The 17,771-nt window shown below is 35.7% G+C and overlaps 1 protein-coding gene and 1 long non-coding RNA gene across 4 annotated transcripts; one reads left to right on the plus strand and one right to left on the minus strand.

Annotated features, from left to right (window-relative positions):
* Positions 1–2,934: 2,934 nt before the first annotated feature.
* Positions 2,935–7,462, plus strand: LOC148779532 (uncharacterized). 3 transcript variants are annotated; one of them, XR_016045653.1, is made up of 2 exons: positions 2,935–3,126; positions 3,332–7,462. It is a non-coding gene; the product is annotated as an uncharacterized LOC148779532 (long non-coding RNA). The 3 variants fall into 3 exon arrangements; XR_016045651.1 differs by having other exon boundaries at positions 2,935–3,122; XR_016045652.1 differs by having other exon boundaries at positions 2,935–3,096.
* On the minus strand, positions 5,032–14,882 carry NRT1.1 (nitrate transporter 1.1). Its single transcript, XM_006841103.4, has 4 exons — positions 14,460–14,882; positions 14,148–14,365; positions 13,091–13,641; positions 5,032–6,053 (listed from the first exon to the last, which is right to left on the minus strand). Exons 1-4 carry the CDS (start codon positions 14,572–14,574, stop codon positions 5,189–5,191), a joined length of 1,749 nt encoding a protein of 582 aa, XP_006841166.2. The 5' UTR covers positions 14,575–14,882; the 3' UTR covers positions 5,032–5,188.
* Positions 14,883–17,771: the final 2,889 nt, after the last annotated feature.

The following is a 17,771-nucleotide window of genomic DNA, read 5'->3' on the forward strand; positions in this document are numbered from 1 at the left end:
ATAAGAAATAAAAGTAATACATTAGTAACTTTTATTTTTTTACATCAATATGTGAATATTGAGATATTTATGAAGATTATCATCAAAGATTTATTAAAATTTATCTAAATACAATACCAAAAATGACCTTGTGAGACCCTCCCACACCCATGTGTGTAGGACACCGAAGGATCACTATTAAATTTGGTATAGATCGCTAAAAAAGTCAACTCCCACACCATGTGATAACTTTTCTAGAGATCTGTGCCAAATTTAATGGTGATCCTTTGAAGTCCTACATACATGGGTATAGGAAGGTCTCATAAAATCATTACTCATACAATATTATACATTGAAATTAGAATTATTGGTTTGTATTTTATTATTTTATCATCATTTTACTATACAACTAAGAATAACTTTGAAAATTGTCTTATAATATCACCTAATTTAAAAAATTAATTTACAACTATAACAAAAACTAATATATTGCACAATTTATAATGTAAATAAATTAATAAATAAAATAAAATATTTAATAATTATTATAATTAGTATAATTATTAATTACAATATTATAATAAACATGATTCAAAAAACAAAGGTATGACCATCACAAATAAATAAATCTAATGTATAATAATTAGTTTTAATAAAAATATAAAATTTAGTAAAATAAATTTGCAATCATATTATATAAAATTAGAAAAAATAAATAAATAAATTCATATTTTGCAATATGGGATAATTGATAAAGCAACTTGAAATAAATTCTAATGTGGTATGAGCTATTGTTATTTCTCTCTCTTAAAGTATCCTATAAATTAATATTTTTTTAATGTTCAATAAACCAGTATTAGTATTATTTTTTGCTTTTTCTAATACCCTATGAGCTAGTACTAATTTTTTTAAGAAAAAATCTTATTGACAACTATAAGAAAAAATAAAAAAATTTACTAAGAAACTCAAAATCCTTTTTATTTATTTTTTATTTTTATAATTTTGATAGATTGTAAAACGAAACACAATATTTTAGATCCATTTTTATTGTTCAAAAAGAAAATATTTTAGATCCAAAAGTACTCCATAAGTATGCTTTTTCACCAAAGGGATTGAATGTACATTGTGATCCTGCAGAACTATAGTACATGCACTCTTTGTTATGTCCCTACAACCATACCACTTGTGTTCTTGAGTTATGCGCAGTGCTCCTATTTATCATTGCTAAGAAGCAAAGCAATTCCACATTGAAGAATTAGGACTTGAGCAAGTACATATAAAAGCCATTGAGACACCATCGAAAGCACATGCATGAGGTGGGGGTTCGTGCACTTTTAAATTACACGGTTGTTGTTGAGCTAGCGGGTGGGTTGTTGTTGAGCTGCTTTTAAATTTCACGGTTTTTGTTGAGCTAGCGGGTGGGTTGTTGCTGAGCTAGCGGGTGGGTTGATGTCATGGAACGATCCGTGATTTCAAGCAGTAGAGAACTTTTACATCGATCATCTCGACTTGAACTTTATGGTTGTAAAAAGAAAAAAAAAAAAGATTATATACAATAAGACCATTGACATTTGGTATAGGGAGATCACAATTACTTATAACCATTCAACGATCATCTCGACTTGAACGTTATGGTTGTAAAAAACAAAAGAAAAGGAGTGTACACATTAAGACCATTGACCTTTGGTGTAGGGAGATCACTTACTTATAACTATCCAATGACTAAGATTAATTAAGACCATTGACCTTTGGTGTAGGGAGATCACAATTACTTATAACTATCCAATGACCAACAATAAAAAAAATTTTGAACTTTGAGCGTGATCAATGACATAAATGCAACAACCTAATTTCACATCCAATGACCAAGATTAATCGTGACCACATTGTACCAAAAGTAAATTGTCTCATTATATACTTTCCCAAAAACAAATTAGGAATCAAGCTCTAAAAATAAGTGTATATTGTAACAAATTATCTAGACCGTCCATTTCACCCTAAAAATAAGCATTCACATATCCGCAAGATTTGTACCATTTTTTTAGTTTCAAAATTTATTGTTGGTATTGAAAATTGATTTTAAAACTATTATGGAGATTTCTTTTGTTGACAGTGCTGTCCGGACGAGAATTTGAGGGGTGGCTCGATTTTGTTTTTATTAAGCCTAGGTCTTATAGAAACCTCATCCAATTCTAAAATGTATTTAGTTGTGTAGCATCTTCACACCAATTGGCTGCCTAATGAAGTGAAAAAATGTTACGCGATCAAAGAAAACAATAATTTGAAGCTTATATGTGTGAAAAAACTTTCACACCTTTTTCGCCCCACCCCATCTTTCTCCTATGCTTTGCCTTTCCATCTCCTTCTACCCCCTACCACCTTCATTCAATGAGGTCTTCTTCATTGTTGATCTCCTATCCTCTTTGATTCTCTTCTCCCTAACGTAGGTTAATTCTTAAGACAGAAATATCCTCTTTTTGAGGCTTGGTATCCTATCATCGGGGTCTTTCAGACCTCAGGGTTCTACATCAAGGACTTTGAAGACCTATGTATCTGGCTACTTAGGTTAACAGTTAAAATAGGGCCTAGCTTTTATTTGGCAAGTGGGCCGCCCAGTTGCGGTTTTTCCTTGTTCCCTCTAGGGAAAATTAAATTCCAATGTTTGGTCAGATGCATTCATCTTAGGGTTGTTTGAGTGATGATCCCCCACTCTCAATTGCTTTTTGTCACCTTACCTTGGACATTTGTTTGACTACCTCCCATTTTTCCTCTATTCCTCCTGCTTCTCTTTGGGCCAATCTTTTGCTCCTATTTTTAGTCACCGGTTATGAGCCATTGGCATCCCATCAACGTTGCAACATTTGTCAAGCTATTCAGTTAGAGTTGTTATTTTGGAGCTAGTTGTGCACCGACTAAAACTTGGCTCAAGAGATCATTGTTGAAAGGATAGGTGTTAATGGGGTATATAATAGATAAGTTTGGGTGGGTAGTAGATAGAGGTTTGTGGTGGTTGTCTTTGATAGTCTTTTGGTGTGGTTTAGTTGGGCCTTTAAGCAGTTTGTTTGTGGTGTCGGATCAATTAAGGTTAAAATTACGATGTATTTCACAGTTGAGATGGTACACCCCAGGAAGTAGAGAATATTGTTTGTATTCTTCTATTTCTTCTTTTGTAATTTTTTCTATAACTTCGGAGCTCTATTCCTTTATCCAATGAAAGTTTTAGTTAATAACAATTAAAAAAAATCAAATAAAATTCATAAATAGTTTCTCTCCAGTTATGCATTGAAATTGTCCTACTTTCTCTCTCTAGAGCTCTAAAACAGCAAATCTGTATTGTTTTTGTCTCCTACAGGTCTGATGCTCGTTTGAGAAAGTATTTGGGGTTGACAAGGATCGTTCCTACCGTTCATAATTAGCGTCTAGGGTTTTTAGTGTATAATCCATGGAAGAAGAACAAATTTTATGTGATCTAAGATGGAGTTTCCAAGGCATTCTTGTGAGTAACTCTCCCTCGAAGAGAAACCCCCAATCCAGAATCCCCACCTCATCAGAGGAAGAGAGAGTTTTGGAGGAAAACAAGGTTTGGTTTCATTGGGTGCTTGAGTATTGGAAAATTGTTTCATGCAGGCTGGACCGCATTTCCACATATGCAATCCAGAAGTATAAAGCATCCATCTTAAAGATGGATGTAAATATGTGGTCCAGCTAAAAACAATTGAAATTAACTATTCAAAGGTCTTCTTAATAGAATTATTATTTCTAGTTTTTAAAATTTATTTATTTTTTCATATTCATGATATCCATGTTAGATATTACATATCCCTAAAAATTAAATCCAAAATCCATCTCAAAAATAAATTTATTAAGGGGCCCCTATTTCTACATATGCGGCCTTGGCCTGCATGCTAATCGCGTCCTTGAGTATTAAGGAGGAGGTCACAGTCACTCTTGTCCATCAGATTTTAAATCGGGTGATTGTAAGTGTGTCATTGACTCAAAAAAGAATTTCCTGATTTTTTTTACACATGCAAAGCCATCCAATTCGACATTTAATAGCTAGTAGTACTTCTAACTTCCTTATAACAAAGAGAAATGGTCTTATAGTATACAATCCCAAACCCTAATGTACCTAAAGTTTTGATGGTTGTTTCAAAAACTCATCTTCCATTATAGATTCAGACTGTTTCAAATAAATAAAACAGACATGCGTACACACACACACATTCCTTTCCCATTATACGCATGAACCAATATAAATTTTTGGAGCACATTAGTATTTTTGCTAACACGAAGCCCACTCTTTGAATAAATATGTTTTCATGTAGCTTCCTTGAGAACCCCTAGAATACGGAATTAGGAACCTCAATTAGCCACTTTCTCTTTGAAACCCATCTCCTTGAAAATAAAATAGGTAGCACTTAAAAAATAAGAATTGTTTCTTTCGTGACCCATTTTTATAGAGATCACGCTTATCAACCTCATCTTTTCCATCGCTGCCCCACTAGCAGAAAAGAACCTTGTGAGCCATTAGGCTTTCTCTTTCTAAAAGTCAGAATTTAACCAACCTAAAATCCTATGGGAATACCATCTCTTTTTAAGATGTCATTTATCTCTCTTGGAGACCCTTCTCTTCCCTGGATATCTTCTCACAAGATCTTAAAAGTATGACCGTTGAAAGGATAAATATTATGTCTTTCTTGACCTCCTTTTATAGAAATAATAAGAAAACTTATTTTTCATTTTAACCAAAGACATAAGAATGATTCTTTTGAGGAAAAAACATAAAAATGGTGATTTTGGCTATCACCAAAGATAAGATTCTCAATTGTTTCATTTCAAAGAATTTGGATTGTGATGAGTGTGGAATCACTACTTAAATATCTATATAGAGAGATCTTGAATGCTTGGATATCATGAAAGGTATCTCGTAAAGATTAAACAGATTGTTGGTTTGATACCCTAGTCATCTCCCCTGAAGTTGATATAACGTCCATTATCTTTTTTTGAATAAGAATGTAATAAAATGAGGGCAACAAGAAACTAATTCTCGAATTATGTGACAACTGCCGTCACCATTAATGAAGGGGGTGTTTCTTATTTATTAACAACAATAACTTACAAAACCCAAACCAAAAAACACATATGTAAAAAGCAACAACATCAACCTCCTCAAATTTACAAAACCCTAAATGCCAAGTCCTAACCAATCCTAAAGCTCCTCATGCATGTTATCAAGACACTTCATTTCATCCTCCTCGGCCATCCTTGCATCATTATAAACATACCCCCTAGCACAGAAGAAGAACACCCCAAGGTTTAAAAAACTCAATATTCCAAGCAACCAATAGAAGTCATACAACCTCCCCTTATTCAGATCATCTGCAATCCATCCGCCTCCCGAACTGCCATGTGTCGTGAGCTTGTCGACCACGGACACCAGAATGGAGCTGAAGAAGAACCCAAGTGAAAGTGTGCTTAGGAACATGCCTGTGCTCATGCTCTTCATTCCTTGGGGGCACTCCTTCAAGAAAAAGTCCAATTGACCCACGTAAGTAAGGGCTTCACCTACACCCACCAATACAAACTGTGGAACTAGCCAAAAAACACTCAAGGGGACCACAGAAGAGCTAGGGTGTGCGGCATGAACACGCTTTATCTCGGTGAGCGCTGCCGCAACCATGGCAAGGACGGAGAGGATGAGGCCACATGCTATGCGTTGTAGGGGGGAGAAACCCTGCGGGTGTCCCGTGATACGGCGGGATAGGGGGCGAATCACTCGATCATACAAGGGCACTATAAGGAGGATTGAGACAACAAAGAAGAGGGTGAGCGATGCAGAGGGTATGGAAAAGCCCCCGACGATGTGCCTTCTCATGGTCATTGCTTGCTGCACAGAGAAGGTAGTCATTTGGGCATAGACGGTCCAGAACATTATGGTGGTGGCCCAAATGGGAAGCATTTTTATTACCATCTTCACTTCTTCTACATCCATTAGCGAACATTGCTTCCACGGGTTCGTCGGCCTTTCAGGGAGGCCCAAGTTGGGCTCTAGTATGGCTGCCTTGTCGAGGAAACTGAGTGGAAGACATGGTATTATCAGTAATTGTTTAAGATATAATGGCAAAGATAATGACAATGAGTTAGCAGAAAAACATAAGAAATCAGGGATAAACTAATTGTGGGACATGAATTGAGTAAAAAAGAGGGAAATGGGTTCAAAGCTAGGTAGTCAAGTAGTCAGGATGGTGGTGCTATGGCATCTTGAGTTCCACTCCTATTGTGGATAGGGAATCCATCGTTGCATAACTACTTTTAAAAAGAGAACAAAAGAAAAAGAAAAAAAAAAAGAGTAAACTTATAAAGGCCACCCTGATAGTTGAATACAAGAAGTCCATCAACAATCTTGAATGGTAAAATTAATGAGGCAAAAGAAAACATGGTTTGGAGCATCACTGTTATATTCATGTGGTAAATTTGGGTGAAATGCTAGTGGTTCCATATCGTTCACAAATTGTTATCACGTTGATGTTGGAAATGTGGCCTATCAGGCCCTTTTCTCTGAGGAATTTATTTTTCAAAAATGGTACAAAAGCCATATTGTAATATATGTGAAATCTTATGTTGTTAATATGAGGCAATGCTATATACTTAGATCCATTTTTTAGCTTTAATAGGATGTTGCATTGGAGGGAAAACCAGTGGCGTATTTGGATTCTTTGTAAAAATTGTTTTTCTATATTATAGATATATAAAACTTATTTAAGTTCTAAATATCCTTTATCAAATTGTAGGAATACTTAGATGATATCCTATTATGTGAGTCATTAGTGGACTAATGACGGGTTTAGCTCATTACATAGGATTAACAATTTGGTGCTAACATGTTAATCCTAATTAGCTGCACTTAAGGGAATTAAGACAGGAGTTATAATTGGATATCAACTCCTATGGACCATGAATGCGAGAATTACAAACCAAAATAAGATCTCTAAAAGAAGAGGTTAACCCCTCATGAGTAAAGAGATAGAGAATGATGGAAAAGGGGTGAAAGAGATTCACCAAAACGGACTCTCAAGGTAGCCTGTCATAGGATAGCATGGTCTATAGGTTTTGGTATAGAATCTCAAGTTCCTCGTATGATTTAAGGACAGGTCCGAGTAAGTTGTTTATCGATTTTAATTATTTATTTATTGATGTTTATTATTATGACTAACAATTGACTCATATTTGAAAAGACACAGTATAAATGAAAGCAGTTAGGTTACATGTCCGGTTACCAACAAAGGATGCTTCTATGCATTTCTTGAATTATTTTAGTGCAAATAGATTTGTAGTTTTACCCCAAATGGAAGGCAAAACATTAAATGTGGTGCCCAACACACGTAAATATATGCCATCCCCATTCCTAGGTATTCGATTTGAATGGACGGTTAGGAAAACTTTGGGTATAAAGTCATCAATTAGTTTCTAAGTCTAATCATAATTGAGTGGCCTATAATATTTTATTTTTATCTTGTAAATCATTTTGTATTGAAATTTCGTGTGTGTTAACATCTCATCGAGGCACATCAAATACAACAAGAATAAATAATTTTTATGAAAATAATGATTAGAATATACTAGAGCATGCATGTTTATTTTGGTCAATTTCTAAGTAGAAATATTTTTTTAGTTTTGATGAGTGCTCCACATTAAGGTGAGGCCACACCCTAAATTTTGTGCAAAATTGACATTTGGAGAAAAAAAAAAGAAAGAGAAAAGAGAAAAAGGGAAAAAAAGACCATTTATAAACGAGATATTGTTACTAAAACTATTTTGGTCATCCATTCAATCAGACAGCTAGCACTAGGGGCCACATATATTTTATATGTGGGTGGCCTCATATATAAAGTCTTGCCATAATATAACTCCTTGCTTTCTAGGTTAGGTTTAACTCGTAATCTATAAATAAAACTCTACTCTTCTAGTTACACACACACACATAAACAAACGCGCGTGCAAAGACACTTAAAAATATACGTGAACACGTTTCTACAGTGCTTTTATTATGGCTCATTATAGTCCAAAATCCAACAAATGATAATGTTTATCTGATAATATTACAGATTTACTATTTTTTCTATGAAATGCATTAAACCTCAAATTTGGAGGGTGCATACGCCTCAGTAATATTCATCTAAAAAAAATAAAAAACAATTCAAATAACGAAAATGAAGACGTTTTCTCTATGAATATCTTAGGGTGTTTTAGTAATGTTATTATATATTATTATATTTTTATGATTTTTCTTGGTATATGATAATTTGGTTCACACAGACACCAAATTTGAGATAAATCAGATTTGTAGAAAAAAAGAAAAAGGAAAAAAAAGAGAGACGATTTCAACACTATTCGATGACCATTGTCCGATGGAATTTAGATTGTGTTGAAATATGGGTGATCAGAAAAGGTCCCTAAAACGAATCAAGTCTCGTCCAATTCAATGTTATACACCAAAGATAAATATTTGTGGTATTAAAAGGGGGTAAAATATCTTTAGAGCTATAATTATCTGATAAAAATAGTAAGGAACATTTTTCTTCTGGTTAAAATATTTTTAAAGTTCCAGGTGTCACAACATTCAAGAGAGAGTCTTGAGGTTCTTTTTAGATATATTGTAAGTTCTAATATTTGTACTTTCATCCAAAGCGACTTTAAGAAAATATCCCAAGGGTTTCTTTGTAAAAAAATAAAAGGTTAGAGTTTTATCTGATATTCCCTAAAACGATAGCCTTTTTCATCTTTTAGGAAGGCAGTGGATAATTAAGGCATGAGATAAATTTCCCAAAACCTATGAAAGATAGACCTAACAATTAGGGCTGAGAAGTTACCCAGTCTAGATCCGAATCCCGAAATCCGGTTTCTATGCTACCAAGCCCACATATGTATAAATGTGGCCCCCTTAATAAATCTATTTTTGAGATAGATTTCAGGACTTAATTTAGATGCTTTACACTTTCTGGATTGCATATGTAGAAATGCAATCCACCCCGCATGAAACAATTTTCCTATATATATATATATATATATATATGGAAAAAGTTCATGTACACCCATGTGTGTGCTGCTACAGTAAATGCCCAACGGCCGATATCGAATCTGTACCGATCTGATGGTCACGGTTGTCCGAGAGTATTTGAATTTTAATTTGTTTTCTACAAATCGGAATGATTTGAAATTTAGAGTGTATGTACATCTTAGTGAAGCACACCTAATAAAAATCTTTAAAAAATAATTTGTGAAAAAAATATTGACCAAAATACCCCTGAAACTTATATATATATTAATTTAATATTTATTACCTTATATATAATATCTATAATTATTTTAACTTGTATAATTATATTTTAACTTTAGAAGATACAAAATTGGAATTGATCTAGATCCAAATCCGATGTATACTTTTCCGATCTGAATCCATATATGGGTGGATCCATACCCGATCTGAAGAATTCTCAGCCCTAGTGACAATGGTGTAAATGAACCCCGTCCAACCTTAAAAGGGCTAAAGAGGCTATGGCCTAGGCTCAGCCTCGGCCTTGTCTTGGCTAGGCTAGGTTGGGCCAACACTAATACGCTCAAAGAATACATAAGGAAAAACTAAAGAAAAACAGGGCTAGCCCGAGCCGAGGCTGAGTTGGACATGTGGCCTTGGCCCTAGCCTAGCCTAGCTCTCGAGCCACGATGGCTAGGCCCCGGCCGTACTCAAGCCACATTTTGTGACTCATGTCTTTAGTTCTTTAGGGTAGGGCCATGCCATCAATCCATTGTCAGCCTTAGCTATTTTGACTACCCTCGTGTTTTGTAATAAGCATAAGAAAGTACATATAGAGTATGGAACCTAGACCTGGGCTGGACAGGATCCAAGCAACCCCACCCTATCCAGGCAAGTGGCCAAAAAGTGTTCCAAAAAATATGAAAAATATATTTAAAAAATTAAATAAAATAAATCCAAATGAGATTAAAAGGTAATGACAAAGATTTTGAAAAATCAATTTGTGACCAAGGGGATTTTAAAAATAATCCAAAAAGATGGAAAAAATATAAAAATAAGTATTCATGACCAAGACATTTAAGTCTTTGCCAAAATGATAGAAAATATAAAAAATATAAAAAAACCAAGTTTTTATTTTATTGGTTTTTATATTGTTTTGAAATTTTTTTAAGACCCCGAGCTTAATCACTAAACTTGGGATGTAATTGAGCTAACCAGACTAACCAGCAGGGTAGACTCAAAGACCGGCGCAATTAAAGGAAACCCGGCCATGTGGTAGAAAAACACTTGAGTAGGAGTCGACCCATAGCTGTTAGACCCCCTAAACCAGCTAAAAACCGACTCGCCCAGTGGATGAGTCTGGGTAACCTGTGCCGGGTCCGGGTCAACCAGGCTGGTTTTTTCCATAGTATTTGGAATCCATCTAAAGGTTTTGTACTTACAACCAATAACAATGTAGACAATCTTCAATAATGCAAGGTTTAAACTTCGGAAGTTAACTCTACACTTTTGGGTGGTCAGCTTGATAGAGCGTGCTGGGAATTTCATTGGAGTACAAATTTGCTTGGAGTCCGGAATCATTGAGGGGTATTTTGGTCAGTTGAAATGTGCCAAAGAGGATGGGTGATAAATTCTTTTATTAAAAAGCATCGGTCCCAACTAACGGCATTATTGAGAGAATATTAAATGCCGACAGATTCATGCTACCGAGGGAGCATCGGTCCATTTACTCCCTTGGTTAAAACTAGCAATTTAGGATCCTAAATTTTAGGAAAGTAATATTCTTAACCCATAGACTAACCGCAAAAAAGAAAATTTTCATATTGAACTCCCTGTGCACTTGAGGAAATAATATCTCAAGATTGGAACCACCAACGTTTTCTTAGTTTTAGAAAACTTAAAATTCAAATTTTATCTTTTGGAGCACATTTGATTTTTTTGGAAAATATTTTCACATGAAAAAATTATCTTATATTGTTAAGTGTGGGAATATTTTTACATCAATTAGTTGCTAATTGTTGTGAAACTATGTACTAAAAATAATTGGTATGAAAGTATTTCCATACTTAAAACCACATGAGCGGATTTTTTCATGTGATAATATTTTCTAAAACATATTTTCACGCAAACCAAATGTGCCTAGTAATTCTCGGTTAGCTCACAAAAGTTTAGATTAAAAAAATGATGAAGTTTTCATAGGGCCAGGTGTTACAAAAACAAAATAAAATCTCACCTCAAATCCTCATCCGGGAAGCACTTTGAGCATCGAAAATCTTCATGATGGCTCTAAAATCAATTTTCAATACCGATAATAAAATTTGAAACTAAAAAAAAGGTATAGTTCTTGCGGATCTGTTAACACTAATTTTTAAGGGGAAATAGATGGTCTAGATGATTTGTTGCAATATACACTATTTTTAGAACTTTAAATCCTAAAGTTTTTTCACAACTATAATGTTCAAGCTTATAAGATTGATTAAAAGGTTTTTCGGCTGCACCCTATCAAACCATTTTCCTTAAAAAATCCACCCAAGTAGGTTTTTACTCGAGGGAGTAGATAAATAGCATGCTCCCTTAAAAGCATGGCATATCGATTCATATTAATATAACATCATATAATTGAGGACAGCAGGAGGCACATCACATGTGACACAGATCAAAGCTTGTTGGGTGTCTTATTTGACGATTTCCCAGCAAGTCATTGGTTGGAAAATGAAAGTGGGCCATTTGAACCGTTGTAGGACCACTGAATATTTGTTCCTGTGAGCCACTTGATACTTTGTAGGACCACTGAATATATGTTCCTGTGAGCCACTTGATACATCGTTTCCTGCAACTGCTGGGGCCAATAATGGTGGAATTGCATGGACAAGCGTCCATTGTTCATCTTTTTCCAGGTGAATAGTGATGTGAATTGGGCAGGTCGTGACTAGATCCGGACTCAATTAAGTCATGGAAGACTTAGACCTAACCCGGTTGGGTACAAGTGTAGACTAGGATAGGAGCCGCTTGAAAGGTCCGGTTGGGTTTAGGTTGAGAATTGTATTTATTAATACAATTATTATTTATATAATTTTATATTTGGGTTTGTCTAGTGTTACAACTCCTCAAAATACAAAAATTAATATTAGAATGAGTTGTGATATGTGTATTTATCGATACACCATTATTTTTTGTTAAAAATATTTTATTATTAACTTAATCATTAAATAAAAGTAAATTTAAATGTTTTATAAAAATACAATGGTATTTTAGAAGTTAGTATTTTGAAACTCTATTTGTAAAATACTCTTATTTTTTTTTAATAAAATACCAACTTTACCTCTTATGAAGATGACAAAAGTACTTATTGTCTTTTTAAAGATATGTACACAAATCCCCTTACTTAGTGAGCAAGAAAAAATAATTTTTTTTAAAAAAAAACTATATAATTAGTAAATCCAATATTCATAACTCACTCTAAGATTAATTTGGTAACTTAAAGAATGGTGAATCATACATCATCCTGTTATAGTTCAATGATTTTGTAATACAAATTCATATATATACAGGCATGTTCTTGTATAGCATCGTTAATTAGGTAGATCTCGACATGGACTGGACCCAAGCTAAGAAAGTCCAATGTGGACCCAGGTGGGGTCTAGAATAATAGCGGTGGCAAAGGGCCAGTTGGCCTGGCCCAATCTACCCAAATCATGCCATTAGGCTCTAAAAGACGTGGACCACGGCCGCAAGATATGGCTAAGGGCAAGGACAGGCCAGCCATGGGCTAGGGCCACGACAAGGTTGGCCCTGGTTCAGCCTGGCTCGATTCTGTTTTAAAAAAAAAAAATTTCCTCTTTATTTTTCTTGAATTATACTTAGCCAAGCTGGGCCCATCACAACCCAGCCCTGACAGAGCTGGGACTGGCCCTGTAGAGACTAGGGCTACGCTAGGTTCAAGGCCCAGACTGCCCAGGTTTGGCTAGTTCAAGTGCGTCCAGTAGACCTGGAAATGTACTGACTAAACCCGGATTGATTCCTACGACACACCTACAAGAGAGTGATAGTGAATGAAAAAGGTTAAGAAGGTCTTACCGGAATTGCTTGGTATGGATGAACCTAGGCTTCTTCATCTCTGAGAAATTCTCCTGGCAGAGCGCCATGGGGTCTAGAGGCAGCTCCAGATGCCTGTTCTTCCATGAGGCGAACAACACTCGCGCGATCTGCGTCAAAGGGCTGCTGGCCAGTTTCTTGAACCGGTACCGCCTTGTCCCGCTCAAGTAAACGGCGAGCGCCACCACCATGGCACACACGCAGGTCCCGTACCCCCAGCGCCTCCCGATGTTGTCCTGGATGTACACAAGCACCGTGACCGCCCCCAGCGCTCCCAAGGTTATGAAGAAGAAGAACCACTGGAAGAATCGCATCATCTGGGCCTTCTCATTAGCCACAGACTCGTCGAACTGGTCGGACCCAAACCCAGACACGCTCGACTTGAGCCCCCCTGTTCCGAGGGCCGTCAGGTAGAGGGCCAGAAACAGCATTGAGAGCTGCAGGGTGCTTGCGGGGACGCAGCGCCCACCTTCGTTGCACGGTGGGGGCCTCAGGGCGGGGATCACTGTAGAAATAGTCAGGAGTGTCACACCCTGCATTGCATCCGATACCATGTCTGAGACAAATCATTCCACGAATTACTCCACTGTACCAACAATCAAATAATAAAAAGCTCTTTAACCCGGTGCTGGTACCACCTACGCAGGGTGGCGCGAATTACTCCACTGTACCAACAATCAAATAATAAAAAGCTCTTTAACCCGATGCTGGTACCACCTACGCAGGGTGGCCGGAGGGATGAGCTGAAAACGGTCTTAATTTTTTGTTTTTTATATACAAAATAGCTGCTCTCAAGACTCCAACAAGTGTTCTTGATCCGACCCTCTTACCGTCACACCAAATGATGGCCCAAATCTAATACCAATCAAATATTTTCCTTTTTTTTTCTTTTTCTGATAGGTGAACAGGAGCTCTAAAAAGCACCTCCACTCAATTTTATATCATCTTATGCAATGTTTTTAGACTAGGCCCAGTCCTCAGACTCGGCCTGGTCCGAACCGAGTAACTGGGTCAAGTAGCTCATCGTTCTTCCACTTACAAGAGCTTGAACAGCGGCAAAGATTGCAATGGTGCGGTATCTGCCGAGGAAGGAATCGGCAATGAAACCGCCAAGAAGGCAGAGCATGAAGGAAGTGCCCAGAAAGTTTGTCACCGAGTTCGCGGCGTAGGCGCTTCTGAGGTGCATGGTATTGGTCAGGTAGGTCACAAGGTTCACGGCAATGCCAAGCGTGGTTAGCCTCTCCACAAGCTCCACCCCTGCAACAAACAAGGAACACATCTCAAGTTTGTTTGAAGAAAACTCTCAGATTTTCTCTGAAATATAAAGTTAACAGTTCATAAAAGAACTCACCCAGAATCGACGCCGCACTAAGCCATCCTCCTGTTGTGGATCTTTTAGCAGGGCGCCCTTTGTAATCCCAAGCATCGTTTAGGACATCAGTCTCATCCGCCATGGAAAGTGTCATTCTCTCTCTCTCTCTGAAAATATGGTACCAAGAATCTCTCTCTCTCTTTCTCAATGAAATTGCAAAGGCTTGCTCTGTCCCAACACACAGAACAGAAGTATGCCTCTCTTATTTCTTTGATTTAATCGCAGAGGAAGCGCTGTATTTCTCTCTCTAAAAAATATGGAGTTCTCTCTCTGGGTTCAGGGCCCAATACAAGTAATCTCTCCACTTTGAACTCCAAAAAGTATGTGGAATCTCTCTCCCTTTTCGTGGCAAATATGTGATCTCTCTCTCTCCTCTGAGGTGAAGATGCAGTGGCGAGAACTGGTTATCGAAGCGGATAGGGCGGGTGATTTATATATAACGACTACGAGTCTCTTCACACACTCTCCATTTTAAATAATAATAATAATAATAATAATAATAATACTTTCCATTTTTCTATGTACGTGAATATTAAACAAACCTCACTGTGGTCCCTTTGCCAGGAGTTCAACTAAATGGTCCTTCCTTCTTCAAGAAATTTCATTTTGCAACCCTATTCTCTTCGTAACATCCTCATAAACTTATCCTCTCTCTGTTTTTGGGGTCTACCTTCAAATATTTTCGAGAAATGTGATTTTAATATTAAAAATTTTTGTGAATGCCTTAAAATATATTTTTATGTTTATTTTATAAAGTTTAAAGCTTTAAAAATAGTGCAGATCGATGGACGTATCAAAACTTGAAACTCTTGAAAATTGATATTCAAAAAGTGCATTACAAAATATACTATTTCTAAAACTTGAAATCTCATGCATCTTGATGTTGAGATATCAATTTGAAGATATTTAGGCATTAAAACAACTTTTTCTAGTGAAATTTTTGAGGTAGGCTCAAATTTGATTGTTTAGAGCCTCAGCACTATATAAACTTTTCTTTTTGTAATTTTATAGCAATCAATTTTTTTTGGGTAATTTGTGGAGAAGACAAGGCCCCTACCAGTTTTTGCAAATAGTTTATGAGTTACTTTTTTTTTTTAAAGGCGTTTGTGGGTTGATATAAGTGGAAATGGAAACCATAACATGGTTACTAGGGTGTGGGGTTGCAACAATAACCCTAGCCCCTTCCCCATTTTATAGTTGTATTTTAAAAGTAGCCTGTTTGAATTGGAATAGTATTCCAAAACATGACTTGGCCATGAGATTCTGCCCGAGTTACTCAGGTACGGCCAAGTCCGGCCAAAGCAAAACGTATTGACAAAACTAAGAAATACAAAAAATCTCTTTCTTTATGATTGTTTCTTGCCTTTTTTTAAAAAAAATAAATAAAAAATCTCAAAAAATACGAAAATATGTTAAAGTAAAATTAAACAAAGCACATATAAATGAGATTAAAAAAATATTGAAAAATAGAATTTGAACAAATCAATTTGGAACGGGGGTATTTTAGAAATAATCCAAGAAGAAGAAAAAATGTAATCACGGCCCAAATACTTTTCATTCTTCGCGAAAATGATAGAAATGTAAAAAAATAATAATTAGAAATAATTTTTTTATTTTTTATTATTGTTTTGAATAATTTTTAGATCCCTGATTCGGATCTAACCAAATAAGAGATATTGTCCAAGTTATTCGGGCGAGTCAAAGTAGCCTCACCCGAGTTTTCCTTCACTAAATTAGAATAACCTGGTTCAATTCCAATAATTTGGTTCGGAGTCAGTGGGTGGGCATTTAGAAGAACTTTAAAATCGATAGATCCAACCATTTTCTTTTTTAAAATTTAAATTCTCATTTTCTTACGTATGACTAATCCAACTCTTGATTCCCGAGTCAATGGTTACTAGGTATCTCTTCCTAAAGACTAAAAGGTGGACATTATCCCATATGGGCATATAAGGTATTAATTTATGTACGAAGGGTTCTTTGCGGGATGTGAGGCAGAAGAAAAGGTCTTCTATGGCATTACCAAACTTTTATTGGTAAAATTTGATACATGAAGTTAGCCCTGGTACACGTGTTCATCAATTATTGGTGTTTTTATGCATTTCAACTCACGTGGACTTTGAGGGCCCTTATCCGCCGTCCAATTTATGTGGCCCCTCAACATTCTGTGACGAATGACACGTAGGTTCACTAACTTGGAAGACCTTGGAAGACCAAATTACGCACTGTGGGTAAAAATTGCCCAAGGGATTGAGTATTTTATTAATAATTAATTATTTAATCTTATAATTGAGCTGGTAGCATTCAATTGTTTTCCATAATTGAGCAATTATTTGTGGTGATATGAACTTGAGACATGGATGATTTTGACATTCTTATTTTCACCCAAGCGGAGGAGATAAACATTCATAGAAAATTACCTTTTTTTTTTTTTTAGGGGTGTCAACTAGTTAGGTCGGGTTCAGGTTAACTCCGCCCTGAACTTGACCTAATTAGGTCTAATTTGGACCTGACCCGAACTTGACCCAGTTCTAAAAGTAGAAAGATAAAAGATTTATTTTACATATTTATATAGCAACTAGTATTTGACTTGTACATATTTTATACTTTTATATGCTGATTTAGGTCAAAACCTACCCGAGTTGATAGATTCCAAGCCTGACCTAGACTGTGACAAGAACCCAACATGGGTTTGTACCTGAACCCGACACGCTGGGTTTGACCCAACTTGATTGCCACCCCTAAATTTGTTGTTCTTTATTGTTTTAAATTTTCAATATAGGTAACTACTAAATATGTACGTGGAAAGGTGTTTATGCTTTCCCTACAACATAAATGCTATATACTTCCCCTTTCATCCAGCCGTTCAATTTAGATCAAGTGACCTACTAATCATTTAATCTAGATCTGATGCCTCAAAGTATTTTACTTTTAATTTTTTTTCTACTAACTATATGACTATGAAATTTGGTATGTACGATTACTCAATGGGGCGCACCTAAATAAAATATTAAAAATTATTTTTGATAAAATACAATGACCAAAATACCTTTAAAACTTTCAGAGGTATTTGAGTCATTTTATTTTATAAAAAATATTTGTTTTATATCTTTTATAGGTGCGAGTTCAAAAGAGGATTATACGTACAAATTTTGATATCAAAATGTCTTGTATAAAAAAATAAAAATAAAATAGTATAGAGGGTGACATTATGATTGGGGCCATCTAAGCCATACATTTAGAATAGACGATTGGATAGGAGGAAGTATAAAAGTTTTATGCTGCAGGGGA

The sequence above is a fragment of the Amborella trichopoda genome, chromosome 12, assembly GCF_054954075.1.
Source record: "Amborella trichopoda isolate Santa Cruz 75 chromosome 12, AtrichopodaSantaCruz75HAP2 v2.0, whole genome shotgun sequence".
NCBI lineage: Eukaryota > Viridiplantae > Streptophyta > Magnoliopsida > Amborellales > Amborellaceae > Amborella > Amborella trichopoda.

Excerpts from the sequence above, each read along its gene's own strand:
- NRT1.1 (XM_006841103.4), bottom strand. The coding sequence starts at position 14,574 with ATGACACTTTCCATGGCGGATGAGACTGATGTCCTAAACGATGCTTGG. Across the intron at positions 14,366-14,459 it reads TAGTGCGGCGTCGATTCTGG|GGGTGGAGCTTGTGGAGAGG; the intron begins GTGAGTTCTTTT and ends TGTTTGTTGCAG. Across the intron at positions 13,642-14,147 it reads TTGCCGCTGTTCAAGCTCTT|GGTGTGACACTCCTGACTAT; the intron begins GTAAGTGGAAGA and ends GATGCAATGCAG.